The sequence below is a fragment of the Watersipora subatra genome, chromosome 7 (assembly GCF_963576615.1).
Source record: "Watersipora subatra chromosome 7, tzWatSuba1.1, whole genome shotgun sequence".
In the NCBI taxonomy this organism is placed as follows: Eukaryota; Metazoa; Bryozoa; class Gymnolaemata; order Cheilostomatida; family Watersiporidae; genus Watersipora; species Watersipora subatra.
Window position 1 is genome coordinate 8,654,083 of NC_088714.1, and position 22,166 is coordinate 8,676,248.

The following is a 22,166-nucleotide window of genomic DNA, read 5'->3' on the forward strand; positions in this document are numbered from 1 at the left end:
AATAGATATTGCAGACAGCCAATTTACAAGTTTCTGTAATGATGTGTACAAGGCTATTTGAGTCATGAATGTACCTGCCAGTTTCAACCACAAACCTGTAGCTTAAAATATATTCCTAATCCATCTATTGGAAAAATTATCAGTATGTTAAAATATGCTCAAACATGCGAGATGAATTGTTCCTCTAAAGTTGGTAGTAATTAAATCCTTTTAAATACCTCATCTTATTCTTGAACTTAGTAAATAAGATAGCAGAAATAACCCGAAGTAGAGCAGACCATGTTGCAATTTACATGAAAAAAGGCAATCCCCATCAAACCAAGAGCATCATTGATCAGCCATTTGACATCAGTGTATTGCTTCGAAGAGAGTATATGAAACCCGGCCAGTTGTCCCTCGTGTGGGCAGTATGACTAAAGTATTAAATGTATTTCTGTTAAGATTGATCATTAGTAAATTAAAATGTGGGCAACTGTGACAGGGATGACTACGGATTCCCATTATTACGGTTGCTAATTCCCATCTCGTCCCGTAGAAGGTAAACTATGGCGCATACGCCGTGGGTTGGCCTACTAAAAAAGGTAATTCTTACTTCTACAATCTCTGATCGTTTGCTTGTAGGTTTTTGTGATAAAGATTCTACATATTTTACTTCTATTCTGATAGATGACTGAAGGGTGATGTCACTGGCAGTTGGAACGCAGTTCGGACAGTTTCAGTAGATATCACATTGGACAAAACATCTGTCCTCTAATCTACACCAGTTTTATGATTATTAAAAGTAAGGGCTGTAAAGGCAGGTTCATGAGAATGGAAAATATGTATTAAAATGATAAAAGACTGTAACGAAAACTAATAACGAAAACAAAGCTAACAATATAACACTTGGTAAAGAGAACGAATCAAACTAGCTAAAAGTAAAAAGTTAGAAACAATTGATCATAGTTTGCAAGGAAGAACTCAATCTGGGGGTATCCATGTGTTACAGTTGCCATGGTATATGTGAACCTTGCCAGCGCAGTTAAAGTAGAGATCAAACACGGCGGCATAGCCGTGAGATTGCCACCAGGTACACAACTGTTTGTTCCACCCGCATGGTAGGATATAGAACATCTCCTCATGCTCCATAGAGATCAATGTGAAGAAGTCTTGATCACCAAGATGGCCTTTGAAGATATATTTTTCGGCGAGAGTTAACAGGGTTGCTTCGTTAATCAAGGAATTGTAGAGAGCTGATTCCCTCATGGCAGCGAGGTTGAGGAGTAGCACTCCACTATAAAATTGTGAAAGATCTAGAGAAACATTCGTGAAAATGAATCACATTCCTACTGTGATACAGATAGTAACAATCCAGCGCATGCGACAGAAATTCAAGTCTAACACAAACCTGTTAAAGCCAGTGAGACCATCAGGAGGAGGCTCTCCTACGCGGGTCCCTGGATTTAGCGTGCGGAATTGATTAAACGTGTGTCTGTACACCGGCTGGTTTTCTCTTGCGATTCCTACAACAACCAAGACTAACTATTACCAACTATTCTTTCCTGCAATTCTCATGCAGTACTTTGAGTTCTCCATTTCTACGAATGCAGCCAACTAAGTACATCGCTGGATAGCACATAACTATTACTTCTGGGAAGCTAAGATACTGACCCATTTATTATGTTCAGCCATTTTACTGAAAATTGCCGATTTTGCTGCATGGTATGTATACAGCTTTTTTCTCAATTTCAAACCCTATCTACAACATTTTTGTTACATATTTTACAATGCCAACGTGTTAACAGAGCTATTCAAACAATTCAATGTATCCATAGTATGTGCATTGCTAAAGCTATGTGAAACTGAGATCACTACAAAGTCATAACGATCCTCTACAATGTTCCTTACTCTTACAAAACTATTTGGTAACGGTGTATCTTAGGTCGGTACAATGCACATACAAGGCACTTGCAACACACATACAAGGCACTTGCAACGCACATACAAGGCACTTGCAACGAAAAAACATTGTGTATACAACGGCGACACAAGTAATTAACAACGCATGCGCCACAACGTGACACTGTTAACACATTAATGTTATTAATAATATTAATGTGTAATAATAATAATAATATTATATTACTATTCAATATTCTATTTATATTTTGCTATTAAAACAGGTCTAAAACATTACACAAAGTATTCTATTTATTTTTTATTGATCGTTGTGTGTGCGTTGTGATGATAGTGTATGCGCGCTTTATTCATAATGTTTGTGCGTTGCAACAATGATATACAGCCCCCCCAAAGATAGGCAACGGCTATCATATGGGGGGGGATTTAATGATCGAGCTTTTGGGATTGTGTTAGCCTGGGTTTCGGAGCTAACACAATTCTCGCGGGTGGTGGCGTTGCCTCGTTAGGTTTTGGAAAACATGACTCGCTGTTATCGTTTCATTAGCTCATTCAGTCAGTAGACCCCGCTGTTCACAATTTAGCAAACCTTGAATTTTTACAATGTAGGGGTATTACCTAACCAAAATAATGGATCCATACAAAATAAAACATTTCAAATTACCTACTTTTACTAATTTTGAAATTGGTAGAGGTCGTAGTATATGCTTAAAGTTGAATAGAATTTACTCAAAATTACCTTAACAACGGCCTTTTTTCCCTAGTTATTGATTAATACTTTTCCACCCCTAATATAAAATGACAAAGTCTTTCATCATTGTCACATTGTTTTACCTGGCCAATAAGATGGGACAACAGGCAAAGCTGGGCAGTGTAGTTTTCATACTCAAAATCTAAATATAAAACCAAATTTGGGCTATTTTACGATTGTGACTATTAATATCACGAATGCTTGTGAATGGCAACTGACTGATCATAACGGTGACAATATTGGGATACTATATTTATTTGACACCAAAATGAATTCAACAGATCAGTAAATAACCACTATAGTTCATAATATTTGTAAATTTACAAAGGGCTTTATTCAGCATGTTTGTTTGTTCGGGTGCTGTGTTCGGGTTCATCCCAACAGAACTCGATTATTGAGCCCCGCCCACATGATAGCCGTCGGCTATCCTGGGGGTGGCTGTATACCATTGGTTGCAAGTGTCTTGTATGCGCGTTGTACCGACTTAAGATGCACCGTTACCAACTATTTTACTTTCACCACCATCAGAGTCGATGCAGTCACTTTCATTATCGGAGTACCTAAATTAAGTTTGAATCTGAAACGGCTATAATGTCATCAACAAAAGATATTCTTTCTCTAACACGGGAGGTGCTTGCGGGAGCCATATTACAAGTAAAAAGTTCAATTGTCAGAAAAAACGTTCGTTTTTGACTTGGAATTTCTTGAACAAAGATTATAATTTGCTTCGCGAATATAGGCTAATTTTTTGGAGAAATATTCAGACACTCACTCTCAACACCTTAGAAATAGCATTGATCATTGGTTGTTGTGACGAATTATTAATATTCAGTTACTACACAGAAACTGTAAATTTCGCAAAAATTCATCTGCTGGAGTCGCTCATGAATTCCGCATAAACTCTCGTGAGACAGTGAAAAGGTTAATAGACTTCAAACATATACCAGCTAGAAAGAAGCTCAATGACTTACCAATTATATTTTCGTCAGTAAATTCATCAAAGAGAGAGTAGAGATCGGCTATGTCAGACCTGAACTTGAGGTCAGCATCCAGCATGATGACCTTGTTGATGCTGTCAGGCAACACGCGGTGAATAGCAATAGAAAGGAAGAAGAGAGAATCACTGTAGTAGGCACCAGGCTTGGAACTGAAATACCTACATATGTACAGGAATATATAACAACACAATTCATAATATTAAATCTACCGAGACATTCGATAATTTGGAGTTGCCCATGCTTTGGAATCTTTATAAAGGGTGCTGCTAGAATTATGACACACAAACTTTTACATGTCATGCCGAACTTGTAATTCTACTTACATCCTATGACAGCTGAGAAGAATTCCAACACCAATGTCATTTTACTTACAAGAGCGACAGTAACAAATCGCATCGCAGTACTAACAAAGTAGTACGTTGAAACCTGCATTATGATTGGTTAAATATATTTCTATGACTGTCGATATATTTGTGTAAGAATGTCACCAAAGGGTAAATAACTCCTAATTCTGCTGCTAATGTGTTCAGGAATGGAACAAAAATGAGAGACAAGTGACTTGAGTACTTCAACTGCATATTCCAGATTTCAAAATATTAATTGGGCAAAAACAAAATGGCATTTTTTACCTTCCGTTTATTTTGAAGACGCTTTAGCAAAACTAAGCTCTAGGGTGTAGGGACTCAGAGGCAATAGAGATGTATGAGATAAAACTTAATCTTTTAACGCTAAACAAACGTTTTTCAACTTTTTTCATAGATTATATAACTTTAACGCTCTGTGTAACAGAGCGTTACACATGTATGCGACACTCTGTGTAACAGAGTGTCGCATGCTGGACATTTGGGTTTTCACAAATATTTGCTATGTCAGAATATTTGTCGTTATGGCAATAAAATGCCTGCTATTGAAAAACCTGAAATAAAATTTATTACACAAAATAAATAAAATAATAGTGAGTGGTACAAAAGAAAACAGAAACTAACACAGTAAGATCAGCAAGACTTGTTTTTGCTTTTTACAATAACTCATAACTCATAGGGTTATAAAGCTAATAAAAGGTATGCAGGGATTGATAATTCCATAAGTGATGCAAAACGGAGAGATGCGAATACATTAGCAAAACATTCAATACTTAGGCCTACATAGTTACATGTACTTTGTAGATTATCATTGACTTTTCATGAGAATAGTACATGGAAATATTTTACAGTTTGGTAAATCCAGAAATATTTTTTATGTTTCATATGACATCCACGAATATAATTATGTTGGAGTGTAGTTATCTTATCTTACAATAGACTTCTAGCATCCAAGAACTTCAACTTAAACCAGCATGCCTTGACTAAGAAAATTTTTGGCTATAAAGAGCCATTGATAAAATTGAGACGGACCACAACTGCCACATGCTGCAGCGTCTTACAGTAAGTCCCTAATACAGTAGGCGAGTCTACAATGTAAATAATCTGTTCCAAGAATGCTTACGTTATAGGGATTTTACGTTATAAGAACAGTAAAATACATGTAAATTGCCTAATTCGTTCCAAGAGCTTATCAAACTCACACCTTTGGTATACAAAAGGAGAATATTGACTTAGTTTATTTAATTTGTGGGCTGTGGCGTAACTACAGTATTATTGGTTTGCGTCAACAACTTTTCTCCTTTTTCTGATCAACCTCATTGGTTTTATGGACCATGATTGCGGTAAATTTACAATAAGTTGATGGGGAGCGAACATCTTCGACACACTTTCACAAATATTTGCTTATTTTTTTACAAACAGGAAAGTCTATTCTGCTAAGTAAAAATAATAACAAATATTTCATTCGTATACAATAAAGGAAAAGACGAAATATTTTTACTATATAAAGCGTAACTACCTTTTGGTCATCTATCTGTATCCAGGGGTCAAGGTTAGGATAAAAGATAACTTATTATGATAATCCAACTTGTGATATTCAGAATGGTGGACCGACATTGTACCACTTACACCAATCGATCGCTTTTAAAGATTTATGAACAATTGCGCAGCCACCTATTTTCTGTTTTGTCGACACATCTGACGATCTGTCACGACGAACTAGCATGTCATGTGAGTTGTATATATATTAGATATAACGCTATACCCATGTCATCCTTTCTTTCACAAGTGTGGCGAGATATAATAACATTCAAATCTAATTTGAGAACTTGCCTGACTGGACACTTTACGTTATATGAAATCTTTTTATGTAGTACGAAGCAAAAACTTCACATAAATTCTTCATATTATCTGTAATTTGTACTATAGGAGGTATGCATTATAGGAGCGTCTACTGTATCAAAAATATTGATGAGAATCTTTGTAGTCCCTTGGCAATGTTAATTTATAACCAACTTTAGCCAGTTTTTTCATTGTGAAAATAAGTACAAACCTTTGCATGGGCTCCACAACAGCGTGCAGCTCGCGTGCGAGCAACTCAGCATCCAGACTGGCTATCTAAAAATTTTGAAAAAAAAAGGATTGTAACAGATAATCTCTCACCAAGTCTTCTGCTAAAAACTATAAGAGTGCAGAAAATGTAAACAGTGACGAGTTTAAGGCACTAGAAACAATGATTTAACTGATTTGCCACAAAAAAAACATTTGACAAAGACACGAGGGTTATTTTGGGTAGTTATTTAAAGAGCAAATAAACTGAGCAACACAAAGTGATTTTGTGAGACTTTGAGACTATCCAAAATTGCTTGAGACACCATTTGCTACAGACGATTTGAGGTGGAGAATGTTAGGTGCTGATCATTGCTTGTATCATTGTTTATGTACTGGACACAATATTAAGTCTTCTCTGGTATGTTCTGTGACAAGCACATTAAATCAGCGCTATTGTGATTGTGCCATGAAAGTCAAAGGGGCAAAATGTTTGCCAAATTATATACTTAGTGATATCGGCAGCTTGCCCCAGTAGAAATACATTCCTATAATTTAACCTTCCTCCTTCATATAGACTGTCAAAGTAAGTCTACATGTGAATTTTAGCTATTCAACTTGAAATCTTCGCAGCTAAGAACTAGCATGTCATGTGAACAGCGACGATATGATATCGGATTTATTAATTCCTCTTATCATCAGCATTATCCTAACATTGTCCAGTCTTCCTAATTATGGCTGAAAAATGCCAGTTCAAAATCACTGTTAAAGAGGGCAGTATCCAACACGAGAGGTATCAAACAGGGGTAGTGTCAAACAGGGGCTGTATCAAATGGGGGGGAAAGGGTAGTATCAAATGGGGCAGTATCAAACGGGGTAGTATCAAACGGGGGAAGTATAAACAGGGGTAGTATCAAACAGGGGCAGTATCAAGCGGGGGGGGAGAGGGCAGTATCAAATGGGGCAGTATCAAACGGGGTAGTATCAAACGAGGCAGTATCAAACAGGGGCAGTATGAAATCAAGGACAGTATCAAACAGGGGGTAGATCAAACAGGGGCAGTATCCATTGGGGGCAGTCTCAAATGAGGGCAGTATCAAATGGGGGCAGCATCAAATGGGGCAGCATCAAACGGGGGCAGCATCAAACGGAGGCAGTATCAAACAGGGGCAGTATGAAATCAAGGGCTGTATCAAACAGGGGTAGTATCAAACAGGGGCAGTATCAAGCAGGGGCAGTATCAAACAGGGGTAGTGTCAAACAGGGGCAGTATCAAACAGGAGTAGTGTCAAACAGGGGCAGTATCAAATGGGGGAAGTATAAACCGGGGTAGTATCAAACAGGGACAGCATCGAATGGGGCAATATCAAACAGGGGCAGTATCAAACAGGGGCAGTATCAAACAGGGGCAGTATCAAACGGGGGGGGGAGAGGGCAGTATCAAATAGGGCAGTATCAAAGGGGGTAGTATCAAACAGGGACAGTATCAAACAGGGGTCGTATCAAATCAGGAATGGGTTTGGTTCTATGCACGAGGGAAACCATTAAATCTTTGAAAGGAAACCATGACATGAAATACATCAAATTAGGTTAGTTGAATTTAGATTAAATGTATGAGATACAGAGACTAGCAAACCTTGTAAGCTGTAGATATGCCATCACCAGCTGTAGCTTTGGAAAGGGTAGACTCAGCGATAGACTGACTTTCAGCATCCCCAATTATGACAAAGATTATTGGTGTTTCTGTATGCGTGAGAAGAGAGGATACTGTCACACTATAACCGAATAGACAATAGTCATACTAATAGTCATATACTGAGTATATAAACTAAGTTTTAAGACCGACACAAAGTCTTATACAGATTATATATATAGACATTTATGTTGATTAAGACTTATATAGATGTAAAATACAAATGTATGTAAAATATGCATGTACTAGCTGCACTACCCGGTGATGCCCAAGTAATAAAACATTCTTTGGACAGAAAATTGATTTGTATTTAACATAGAGTTGAACAACTGCCATTCTAACTTTCAAACTACATATTATGAAAAAGGTGTTTTGTGTAGTTGAAATAAATTAAGAAAGATAATAAAAAAAACTGTAAAGGTTTTCAAACTTTTTCAAACAACTGCAACTTTCAAACTTCGTATCACGAGGAAAATATTTTGTGCGAGTCATATAAATTATAACAAAAATGAAACAACTATAAAAGGGTTTAAAAGTAAATGTGAAATAATGAGCAAGTACATGTAATAGCTAAATTAAGTCTGTTTTGCTACGATTACAACAAAATATGATTCAGTAATGATACAATTGATATGAATCGAGAAAACAAAATAAAAATCCTGAATATTTTGAATTAATAATAAACTTTTGGGCATAGAAGTGTGTGTGTATAAAATGGTTACTGTTCCAGTAGAAGCTATTCATCAAAACTTTGAATAATACGATACTAGTACCTCTCAATACCAGTACAAATGTAAAAATGAGATACCGTACTGTCTTTGTCTGACCAAACAGAGAGAAAATGTCAAGGCTCTTCTCACGGAGATAATATAATTGTCAGCACGAGAAAATTTGCCAAGATATAGTAATTGAATCTTATAAAAAACCGAAAATAGAAGTTCAAGAAAACATGAAAAGCATCGTGTTTCATAGAGTTAACAAAATTCATGCAGTTAAAAAAAAACGTCATTTAGCGTGTGCATACACTATACAGTATATTATAGCGGATAACGCTGACCTCGCCATGCCGAGCAACGTATATCGCTAAATAACGTATATATTCAATACACAACTCGCCAAATTTTAATTTCGAGAGAAACTATTGTTGATATCGTTCTGCAGCAAAAACGAGCTCTAACAAAAAATAATGAAAAATCTTTGTGTTTTTCCTATAGTTAGACGAAAAATATTTCATAACAGGGGCATCGTACTGCGTGGGCGCAATGCTAAAATAATACATCATTTAGCGTTATATACGCTAAATGGTATGTGATAATGTCTTTGATCAATACGCCTTATCTAGCTCAAAACTTGCAATCTCCGTGAGTTCAAATCCATCATAATGTGGAATTTTAAATTCCAAGATTTTAATAGCTATAACCGGTCAAACAGACACATATACTAAAACTTTGAGAAATATAGGCTTATATATATATATATATATATACTAGAAATTCCACTGTCATACAGCCACGACCAAAGTGATATTGGAAAAAAGAAAGGGTACTGATGGTAGAGAAATGCAATATTAGCAGTCAAATAGGATAACTGCAATGGTAGCTGTAATGTACTGGGTGTGGGTGTTATTATATACAACAAATAGCAGTAATGAAAGGAAAAGATTATATGTTTATATCTCTCCCCCTGCAAAAAGAGAAATACAATATCAGCCAATATTAAAAGTAAAATGCACTGATATAGATTTTTAGAAAATCTGTACTATGTAGCCATAGTCATCCAAACCTATAATTAATTATTGTAATAATTTCATTAGAACCGTTAGAAAAAATATCATCGTCTTCCCCTTTAGGCTAGTTACACTGCGTTAGATTTTTAGAAAATCTGCACTACGTAGTCATTGTTCTGTAGTCATCCAAACTTATAATTAATTATTGTAATAATCTCATAAGAACTGTTAAAAAATATCATAGTCATTTCATTTACTTATACTTCATTGGACATCAGTTAGAATACGAAAGTATTCAAATGTGTCAGCAAATGAAATTGAAAATGAAAAAATTGAAATCGACAAGAATGAAACAATTTCTGTACTCCTATGTTAATTGCCGAAACCTTGGGAACAATGCTATAGACTGGTGAAAAGTGCACGCTTTTTTTCGTGAAATGCGCAAGACTTTATCGTTCTATTCTCTGCTCCTTGGCGTTTCAATTTCCGGTCTTAACTTTTATTAAACCAAGCTTTTCAAGCGTTTTGTGACGATTTTCGTCCTAATAAATCTGTCTATTCATGTATAATCCGATCAGATGGGTTAGTTTTAGGAATTTGTGGTAACCTTTCAAAGGCTTGGTAACATATTTAAATAGGTTTATATGCGCTTTGTATTATTATTATTATACTTAAACGACTTTACTGAAAAATAGTTAAATTTGTTGATAGGATTTCACTGCAAGAGTTCAGTGACGGTCGTTAACAGATAATTTTTCGGGAGTTGTGTGCACATGTGCATTTATCATAATTCTCCCAATCAATCGTTTCACTCTTGTTTGGTCGTGGGATTATATATATGTATATTTTACAAGTACAGATGGACAGACAAACATTGAGATTTTTATATATATATAGACTAGCACTTAGGCAGTCCGGTATGCCGTGAAAGACCGACAGGTGTAATAGCTATATTCACACATTTATTCTTCATTTTGGCAAGGTGGAGTAGATAATGGTGTTCCTGGCTGCTAATTCGAACATCCAAGTTCGAATGCCATATCACATTTCATTGTTTTCCAACTTTCAAGTGTGGTTGCGGACAGACGGACACGACTCTTATTATAGCAAAATTGTTACTCACACAATGAACCGTAACAGCATGGAAGAAGAGACACAAATAAGGCTCCGACAAGTCACAGACACCTGGAATTAGGCGATTGACGATCATGAAACAAATGCTTGTGAAGTTTTATCCTACATGAAAGACGCGCTTACAATGTAAATAATCCACTCCAGGAGCATTTACATTATACGAACTTGACGTTATATGAACAGTAAAATACGCATATATTGCCTAACCCGTTCCAAGATCTGGCCAAACTCATTGACGTGGCCCATGAAAGAGATAAAGAACTAAACTTAATTTTGTAATTTATTAGCTGCAGTGTGATCGTAGTATTTATTGGTTTATATCGACAACTTTTCTCATTCCTTTCCCCCAGTTGATGGTCCGTGATTGCAGTAATTTTAGAATAAGTTAAAAAGAGCATACACTGCCAACATCAATTTACAATGATTTGTTTACTTTTAGACAACAAGGTCTATTCTACGAAAGAAGAATACTAAAAAATATTTTGAACAGGTACAATCAAGCAAAAAATATACTTTTGGTATGATATAAGCGGTGTCTATCTGTCTGTCGTCTATTCGTCTCCAGAGTTCAAGGTTGCTATAAAACTTGGTTTTCGGCAACAATCCGACTCGTCACATTATGAATGGTAGACCAACACGCTAACACCTGCATCAATCGATCATATTTTAAAGGTTGACTTACAACAAAATTTACATTACAGTTATTTGGTATCAAAAGGTTCACCATGTCTTACTCTGTTGTGTTGTGGGTGCAAAATATTTGGAAATGTGATTACAAGCTCTAAAAAGCTTAAAAGCGAACAGTTAATCGCAGCCATCACGGCAACACCGTAGTTTGGAATCTCTTTATTTCGATGACATTCTCAAACAATGTGGTCCTTGTTTTGACACGTGATGTTATCATGTGAAATGAAAGGCTAATAAAAGGCTCAATATAAAACGTCTCGTAGTTTTATGTAGTTTATAACAAACACTTCGGGTTCTACTAGAAAGCCTGTATCAAATATAGATGCTCGCTACTTTACAGTTTCGTTTCAGCCTGGTCTAATCATCTAGTCGTAATCTGGTCATGCGACCCATACTTCCTGCCACATGGAGCGAACAATTTCTGCAGCATTCTTCGACTATCACAGGTGACTGACAGGCTCCGCATATTCATCAAAGGATGATATGCACTTCTTCGAGTGAAGGTTCAAAAATTAAACAAATTTTTATGGTAGGTTTTGAGATATCAGTGCTCAAAGTGACAGCATTACAATGATGATGAAATAGACGCGTGAGGACAACAGACATGATTTTATTGAACCGTAAAGTATATTTGTGAAAATATTTCGACGAATCAGGTTGCATGGAAGTGTAAACAGAAGCCGTCGTGTTCAACTACGTCCCATTTGAGCCGTTTTGGAAAGGAATTCCAATCCACGCCATTTTTGTGATGCCTGCGATTAACTGTTCGTTTTTGAGCTTTTAAGAGCTTGTAATCATATTTCCACATATTTTGCACCTACAACACAACTGAGTAAGACATGGTGAATCTTTTGATATCAAATAACTGTAATATGAATTTTGTTGCAAGTCAACCATCAAGTATTTCTGAATAAGTGTGTGGCTACTAATTCTCCGTGCTTTTGTCAACACATCTGATGATCTCTGAAGGCGAAATAGACTGACAGGGTACTTGTATATATAATAGTGATAAATGTAAAATAAACCCTCGCATTACGACATTAATTCGTTCGATGTTGGAATCGTAAGGCGAAAATGTCATAAAGAGGGGGATAGAAACCATTAGTATTTTTCTAATTCAAACACCCCTGGTATAAAATATCAAACTTTTATATATATATATGTAACGCATATATTGAAAATTAGAAACAGATTAGTGTATCAACCTTACTAACTATAGTTCCCTACAGTAACTTTAAACAGCGTACTCAGTGGCTATGAGCTGCAATAAAATGTAACATTATTATGCACAGTACGTACTCTATGGAGTTCTTACCTTCGAGACAGACGTATAACATACACTTCGAAGTTAACTTACTAAACACACACTTAAAACTTAGCTTTAGTTTGTATTTTACTAAACCTTTAATTTTTTTATTGTCAATCTTTATTACCCGTTTTCGGTATCGTTTTTACTCTAACTCATAATGAATAATGCTGAACTAAAAGAGAACGCAAGCATCGTATCTCTTCCAGGCATGGTGGGAAGGATTTCACAAAAAGCCTGTCAGCATCTTCGGGATTCCAACGTTTTCAGCCCACCGATCAACGAATTTGAATTTCGAGAGAAGTTTTTGCTGGTGAAAAAATGCCGTATGGGTGGACGAACAAATTCGTGTTCCACATTGTGAGGCGAAAAACTGTAAAACAGGGACAACATAACCCGAGAGTGCACTTCATGTCGTTTTCTATCTCAAGTGTGGCAAAAGAGATAGCAAAATTTTTAAGGCTAACTACGACGTTTTCGTTATTCAAATTGAATTTAAGATCCTACACCGACTTGACATTTTACACGACATGATAATTTTTACGCAGTACAAAGCCAAAACCTTACATACTTTTTTTAAATTATGTAAAATTTACATTATAGGAGGTAGCCTATACCTTAGAGAAGTGTCTACTGTGTCAGAAGAGAAAGCATCTATCAGGTGGCTAACCTAGGAATCGTTCTAATAGAAATAATCATAGATGAAGGGTGTACAAAAAGTTGATTAGAACAGTTAATCCTTGGATGCTTTCAAAGAAATATACAGATATATTATGGCACTTTTAAAGTCAATACCATAACTTTCACTAGACTCAACCTCGAATGACGATATTACAGACCAGAAATGACTCACCGGAACTTTTCTTGAAGCTGGTAGTTACCACGGGCATTCTTGAATGTGATGATAGTGTAAATGGGAGAACCTAACAAAATTCAGCAAGTATAAAAGTTTAGTATCTACTCGCTTAACAAAGCCTGTAGCAACATAATTTTGTCTTAAAGCTTCTACAGATCGTTGCTGTATAAATTTTCTTTGTAAGCATATATATTACTTCGAGTTGCATTGTCCTGAATATTTGAACACACGGTTATATACAGAGGGAGAACATTCAGTTATTAGGCTAAGTTACCAGTAAGTGGATGTTGGAGTGGAATAAAGCAACTTGATTGTTATTACTAGCAAGTGACAGGCAGGCAGATAGCATACTTCTTTGCGATTCTTATTAATTTTTAACTTACATTTTATTTACGTTAAAACACTTAGTAAAGATCAACTGGTGATGTTTTTGTTTTAAATTATATCATGTTATGACTGTAGTAGCTATTATGACACACCGTCCTGCCGACAGATAGGACATTACTCACAATAGTTCAAATACTCAAACACTCTACACTCTTCTTAGTTTGTTAGGAAGAACCAATGCTTGAAGGAAAACATGCTGGATGAGCTATAAACATCTGCATTTCACTAACAAGATTGTCTCATATATTTTAAATCATACTTGATGTTGTTCGGTTTAGTAAATATTTGTTGGCTGTACTGAGCATACACTAGGCCTACTCATAAGAAATTTGCAATGTATGAAATGGTGAGACGTCCATCGCACTGCATTCAATGTAAATTTCAATCTCAATCGAATCAGTGCATAGAGAAAGATATGAAGAAAGAACTGATGACTGCAAGACGTGGTCACTCATCACTGGGCAGAAGATGATCAAACAAACAAAAACTAAGAAATTCTGCCACAAGTTAGCGATGCATGAGTTTTGACAGTTTATGCTCTACCAATTGCAGAAGTTGTCCTTTCCTACAAAAAAATGCCAATAAAACCCCTTCCAATTTTAATAGAGTATCTCAAAGACGTCTAGGTTTGTTCTAAGCAAGTAATGCAAAGTCAAACTGAGGTTTGTGGTATAGAGAAAAAATATTTTGAGATAGCAAATGGTTGCTTATATTGAAGCACAAAACTTAAAACGTCGATGATAAAAGGAAGCAAGAATGATAATAATGCAGTTGGAATAATAAGGAAATGGTGTGGAATGAAATAGTAAATCCCAAGGTAAGAAACCATTAGAAAAATACTCGAAATAGGCAGATGAAAAGCTAACACTATCTTTGATATCTAATCAGCAGTGAGAAAGCCTGTCTACACTTTTTACAAAAGTGAGCACTGAGAGTTATACTCTCTTTTAATTTAGAGTAACACATTCTTGAAATAATGCAATCATTCCTCCGAGTTTTAAGGCATTCAATGTCATCATTAAAACTTACTCAACAAAATCTGTAGCGGACACATTTTGTTAGTTCTTTTAATCAATCACTAACATAAACCAGGACATAAACCAGGACATATTCCAGGACATAAACCAGGACATAAACCGAATAAGTGGGGGAATTCTAGCTTTTACCTCAACCTAAAAATGGGAAGTCTGATTTTTTGCTAGAATTGTAGAATTACAAAACAACTGTCTTTGCGGTTGTAACCTTTTGAGCAAATTTTATTCATGAATATCTTTTTAACCTGATATAGCAGAAAGCTTGACCTTTTTAACGCAAGATGTTAATATAAAATGACATGAAAGCACACGCCGCTTACAACTCTTACCTGCGTAATCATCTAATGCACTGATACTATCCTCTAGGGATGCTTTTATAGAAAAGCTGCTTGAACAAGTTCCAGTGTTCTCCCCACCGCTGCATTTGCCAACTAAAGAAAATGAAAATTTTAATGATGAGAGTAATAGCAAGAAGATTTTCTGGCAAACGTAACTACACCATGACTCCATCTCAATGAAACAATTTTCAAAAAGATTGTTTGCAGCATTTAGCATAAAAACTATCTACCGTGATAATTGTTTAATGCTACAGACAAGCAAGATGTATGAAAGCCACTATTTTAAAAAAACTGCAAACCAAGCAGTGGATGCGAAATAGTCAAGGTGCACAGCATGATAACTTTCCTACAATTGGAAGTTCTAACTTTTCAGATAGGTTTTCCTGGGATAAATGTTGTGAAAATCCTGGGAAAACGTCTACGACGTTTTCCCAGGATTTTCACAACATTTATCCCAGGAAAACGGGAAACGTAGACTGGGAACGTTATCGTAGACTGGGAAAACGTCGTAGATGTTTTCCCAGGATGTTTAATAAACGTCTACGACGTTTATTAAACTTGAAAGTTGAATCAAATGATGAGGTGATAAGTCAGTGAGTTTGCTCCAACCAGGCTCATATCTATCCTAGAAATTGTTGAAACACGATTTAGACATCGGTGACAGAATATCGTAGCTAAATCAATAACCAAGCTTTTGTAAAATTAACATAACTAAACGCACGTTAGCAAAAAGCAAGCCCAATAATAGACACGCTGCAGTGCCTAGACTCCAATATAATATAATGCTAGTGGCATTGTGCCTGCACATGGTTTGACATATCCAAGTATTAGATCTGATAGTGATATCGTGATAGAAAGATAAAATGAGCGAGGATAAGAACTGCCCATTTAGAGATCAACCATTTATTTAGTTAAATCATCCACTATAGCAGAGCCTTATTTTGCTCAAGTTTAGCTGGTAGGCTTTGATAGAATTCTGGTTAACATTGCATAAGTCCGTGGCCATAGAAAGGCAGTATTTGCTCAAGCAGAAATTGTATCTATAGAGTTTTATGAAGGGTTTTCTATGGCGAATTTTTATGTAGAACTAGCTAGTGATCCAATAAAAAAAAGATTGACAAGACAAAGTTGGAAGTATAACTGGACTCATTAAAAGCACAGTTTAATGGAGCCAACCATTAGGTGATTAATTAAATAAACATTAATTTATTTTTAATAAACATGAAGCAACATGCGTGTAGTTGGTTTTGCAAAAAGCAATAAAAAAAGCTAAACGTAAAACAGTTGCTGAACTTCAGCATTGAAAACGTCTAAGGGCTCAACAAAAGATTGTAGATTCTGCAGAAGAACTTAATTCTCATAGAGGTAGACTTGCAAATACATACATGCACAATTCAAATACAGCTCATAGCACGAGGGAGAAAAAGAGTACTAAGGAATGGAAACCATAGAAAAGACAACATGATGATACACTCTCAGTTTGTGTTCAACTTCGCTGAAAATAATAAAGTACTTATGAATGCAACAAAGATGTTGTCTAATAATATGGAGTCAGCCGACGAGCTAATGAAAGAACTAACTAAACGTGAAACAAGGAAAAGTGTCGATTCATTAGTTTACATATGAGCAACGAAATCAAGCTGAGAAATACAGGTATGAAACAATAAAAAGGGTGCTCAAAAATGTAAGGTTAATGTTGAGGTGAAGGACACAAAGCTGAGTACTTGATGGATGCAGATAAGAATTCAAAAGATGCATTCAAAAGTTAAAACTGTGAATGTGCCATTTCAAATTAGGTGTCATTTTATGAAGGTACCTACATAAACAAGCTTTGACATTGTTGTCAATCTGAAACTGTAAAGAAAAAACAACTGTGTATTAGCTGAAATGAAAGATGAATGGTGACAAAAATTTTCTAGTTGACCAATGCTGTAAGGAGAACTTGTGAAGGAAAACGATGTGCAAAATCAATTCTTTATGAAAATAAAGCCAACAACTAAAGCATAAGGTGAAGACGTACTGATCTTTTAAACTTAAAAATCAGCCATATAGTGTAACGCCACTGAACTAGTTAGCCTTTAATGAAGCTGTATAATGTGACAGCACTGATTTTATAGCTATCAACTTAGCCATATTGGTTAACAGCATTAACGCCTTCATCTTTTACTCTAGCCGTATAGTGAACTTTTTGTCCGTTCTCACCGATTTTTATTAGTCTACGTATAAAATGTTGCAGAGACTATTACCATAATCTGAAGAATAAAAGAACCCTGAAACAAAAGGTTGTTTCAACAAATAAGCTAACCAAAACTCCAGTGGAAATCTCATTCTCTTTCAAAAAATGAAGACGAGTCGCAAAAAGTATCAGTTTAAAATTATCTCAATAATGTAGACACAGATGACTAAAAAAACGGATTATAAAAGTTGACATAAGGGATGAGCGAAAGATAACAAACCACCAATGCACAAGGAAAACAGGTTTGGCATACAACAATAATAATAGGCTAGCAAAACAGAGGAAAAAATTTATGTGGTAAAGTTAAATCACGGGAATGAGAGCAAAATGCATTAAAACGACCCGGTCCGTGTTGAGAAGTTAGATATGGCTAAAACAGACCATTGTCATTAAACAAGAAACTGGCCGTCTGCACCAATTTACATGAGTTAGGTTGGCACCCCTTCATGCCATTTACACATATCCAGATCGGAAACTATACAGGTGCAAAAAACAGCATAGACAAGTGAGACTGCTTCAGCAAAGCAACAAGCCAATATCTCACAACATCCTAGCACCTGTTTGAAGATGAACACACACAAAAACTGTTTGTAGATTTAATCAAAAAGTATCAGTATTTTTCTAGATTAAAATTGATAAAACTTGGTCACGGTTAAAACACTCAGAAGATGAGTACCGTAAAATCTAAATAAACGTCATGACACTATTTTTCAACTCATCCTCTATAGTGGCAGTCAATTGGAAGTGGCGTTCAAACAGAGGCTGGCATTGTATTATTCAAATGGCTTATCAGAATTTTGAAAACATAAATTTAGCTCTTTTCCGGCGAAGATAATGTCGCTTATATTTTGCCCCCTTTTTTGGTGGTGCGATACTAAACCTTTTTTGATGCAACAAATCTGCTAACAAACTCTAACTTGTCAAAGATCTCTTAATAAAAATGCATTGAGAAACCAAGAAATATCACCACCAGTTAATATCTATTGCTTGCAGGTAACCTGCGGTAATATGGCAGCCTGGGTACAGCTTTGCTAATTGTTCGAGCTTTCAATTTTTATTTCATTCTAAATTTGAAGACACATTGTTATTTTATATCTATCTTTAACAATGTTAAAAAAGCTCACTGCACTCATTGATATGTTTGCTACAGCTTGCAGCCAGAACTGGCTTCTTTTATGCAATAGAAGATGAATTATGAGCGTCGATCCATTGTAAGATTACCGCAATGATGCCATTATATAATATGCTATGGGTCTGCAAATTTACAGGTATGGGTCTGCAAATTTACAAGTTATACAATGATATTCGATCAAATGCTACAAATATATATCCATTTATATATAAATATTCATGAACAAGTGACGTAAATGAACCATGCGTATATTATATGCAGAAACAAAAATTAATGTTTTTAAAACAAAAATATTTGCATCCTTTACTCAGTTAGCTGTTTTCTGATTTCGATATAACGAACATCTTCTGGTTGTCCAATACCTTCCACCATGTCTTCTGATCGCAACTCTTCTCCTGCTCTGCTGAACTAGTCGATATTAGCGTCCAAACAGTTTCTCAGCAAAGCATTACTTTTACGCGTTGCATTTAGCACAAATACAATGCGTAAAAGTTTTGCTCGCTAAACACAACCTTCACCCTAAAACTAGCCATTCATCTACCATCCTAAACCGTTTTTATATCTGTGTACTCGAAGTATCAAAACCGCGTTAAACAAGGAACCACTATTAGCCTGAGGCAGTTATTGATTATTTCTATGGAATTGCTCTCAAAGTTTTAATGAAAAAAAAAGAAAAGTTGGAATTGGACAATGAGAGAATTAATTGTTATTGATGTAAGCGATTAATTATTAATACGATTTTGCGGACAGTTTTCTACAGATCAATATATATTATGAGTTTGTAAAGATCATATGTCAAAGTGGCAGTCGAATGAAGGTGACATTCAATTATTGAGTGGTGCACTATTTTTCAAACCTTCTCTCAGGGTGTCGGTCAAATAGAGGTGGCATTTAATTAGCGGTTTTACAATGCATGTCTGTGCGAAATGATGTCACTAGTTGTTATCATTGCGATAGTTAAATTGGCTATTGCATCCCATTTGCAACATTATGAGTCTTTATTATGTTGGTCTCTTTGTAGCTATAAGGCGTCATAATTGCACATTCGATCGACCTGAGCACTTTAGGCCTAATCGTGATCTAGTTTTATGGACTTCAATCTTGAAACATCTTGGCAATCAAATCCCTTCAAACACCAAAACCATCGGAAATGGTGGAAAATACCGATACTTTCTAATAAAATATACAATAATTTTGTGTAACCTCATCTTTAAACACCAATGCTATGTACAGTTCAGTATGTAATTTAAACAAGTATCGTAGACATGAGACCTGAAGTATTCTTTCTGTTTGATCTTGCCTTTTTTGTAATATTTTGCAACCTTATTTATGAAAACCTAAACTTTATAGTAGTCTACGAACCCAGATAGTTATACATAGCTATGTTAGATAGCTTCATCTATTGTATCTAAGTTTTAACCGTAAGAAGACCTTCCACGCAACTACTAAAATAAGCCCCTGCATACCTTACATCAAAGTCAGCCAAAAATTAGCAGTTACTCGCTTGTACCATTCAGACCTAGAAAAAGCAATAACAATTACAATTTTGGCTATTGCAAAAAGCTTATATCAGTTCAATGTTTACAACCGATTTATTGCTGTTACATAATTCATTATGAGTGCTTTGTAATTGCAACAAGAAAACTTGTTGTTCATTTATATCAGCACATCACAAGTTTTTAACCAGTTCTTACGGAGTTTACCCATGGTCTGCAATTTAAGAAGCTGATGTACTAATACAAACATTCAATCCGATTGTTGACATACAGAAAACACATGCATTAAAGAACACCGTGACCCTCAACAAATTTCTATACTTTTTCTGAACATTGTTTGCTCTACTTTGACATACCACTTCTGTGAGGATTATAAATTTATTCTCTGTGCAACTCATTCTCATGGTGACTTGATCTCTTTTTTAAAACATTAGGAAAAAATTGTATGGTAGCTCATATATGTCTCCCGGAAATTACGTACATATAATGGCTGAAGACTATAAGCCACAGGCCAGGGTAGATTTCTAGCAATGCTTACCCTCAGTCTACACTTTGCCTAAAGTGGTAAAATTGTGTAGACCGTAGACCAAAACTAACAACGATCCAAACAAGGTTATTCTCAACTTTGAACAATGTTGAGAATAACCTTCTGAATTGACTGGCTGCATGTTTCATTGATGAAACGTTTAATAAACGGTTTCAATGAATGCAATATTGTGTACTATTTTGATCTTATGACTTTCCTTCATATTGACTATTGTGTTGGATTGAGCCACCAACACGTAGCGGCGTACAAAACGTCTTACACTACAGGTAACAACAATCCCTAATTCAGGGAGCACTGTGTTGGACTAAATCACTAACACGCAGCGGCGTACGGGATGTCTTACGCTACAAGTGACAACCAATTACTAACTTCGGGTAGCACTGCGTTGGGCCGAGTTACCAACACGCAGCGGCATATGAAATGTCTTATGCTACAGGTAACAAGTCACCAACTCGGGCAACCTTACGTTAGATGGCGTCACCAACACACAGCGGCGTACGAGACGTCTTACGCTATAGGCAACACAATTGCTCGTCTCTAGACAGGGGTCGACCCCTGGTCGACAGTCTACAGCAAGGTCGACAGGGTCGGCAGCCAGTAGAGGTCGACTTGTCCTGATATACCGAGCAGCGCTTAGAGGCAAAATGCCGAGATACTTGCAATAAATCAAGTAATTCTCCTTATCAGAAAAACTGAAAAGAGAGATGGTTCATGGAACAACAGATATTTTAGAACGAAATAATAAGGCTGATGCCTTCCTTTATATACTATTAGATATGCAAATTAGTGGAACATAAAGCCAGCCCATGAGGACGTGGCTAATCGGGAAAAATATAAAATAGGGCACAACTCCCTATAATAATATATATAAAAAAAACGTTATTTACTTGGTGGCAAATCTACCACACTATGCACTTTCTGGTTTTAACTCTTTTTGAGCATAAACACAAAAATAAATTTAGTATGATTGCTAAGTAATCACATTAGTATATCACTAAACGTGGTAATGTTTCAATTCCATTCACCAGAACAAGTTATTTGATAGCTTTTGACAAGTTATATCCCACGATTTTATCCTCGGAGTGTAATTTAATATATCGACACACTAAGCATCGCATTCAACCCTATCTCCAAAATACAGACACATGCATACATAAACAAACACTGGTAATTTGACACAGAAGAGTAAGATTGTAATCAAATACGTTTACGCTCGACTTGAAGTGACTTACCTTCGCTAGAAAAGGCAAGGATACAACAGTTTAACGCAATTAATACACGCAGTCCAACAGAAAAGGCCATGCAGCAAACATAAAAAATACTGAAAGTGTTACAAACTAGTTTTTGGTAGCAGAATCTTTATAATGTCTCAATTTTGCTCTGCTTATCGGACAGAGAATTCTAGACAAAAACGGAGAGCGCCGAAAGCGCGAACAAAATAGCGGGACCGCCGCTTCAGTAGTTTCATACTCGCAACGGCATGATTTGCTTTCAATAAAGGAGTCGTCTCGAATCGCAACATTTACAAGTGTGAGGGC

At 35.9% G+C, this 22,166-nt stretch overlaps 1 protein-coding gene across 4 annotated transcripts; it reads right to left on the reverse strand.

Annotated features, from left to right (window-relative positions):
• Window positions 1-802: 802 nt before the first annotated feature.
• On the reverse strand, window positions 803-22,041 carry LOC137399692 (xyloside xylosyltransferase 1-like). Of its 4 annotated transcripts, none has more exons than XM_068085891.1 (8): window positions 21,967-22,041; window positions 15,209-15,310; window positions 13,456-13,525; window positions 7,693-7,799; window positions 6,061-6,125; window positions 3,619-3,803; window positions 1,388-1,502; window positions 803-1,273 (listed from the first exon to the last, which is right to left on the reverse strand). In XM_068085891.1, exons 2-8 carry the CDS (start codon window positions 15,218-15,220, stop codon window positions 961-963), a joined length of 867 nt encoding a protein of 288 aa, XP_067941992.1. In that variant the 5' UTR covers window positions 15,221-15,310; window positions 21,967-22,041; the 3' UTR covers window positions 803-960. The 4 variants fall into 4 exon arrangements, with proteins under 4 accessions (XP_067941992.1, XP_067941990.1, XP_067941991.1 ...); XM_068085889.1 differs by having other exon boundaries at window positions 7,693-7,831; window positions 21,861-22,027; XM_068085890.1 differs by having other exon boundaries at window positions 21,861-21,997.
• Window positions 22,042-22,166: the final 125 nt, after the last annotated feature.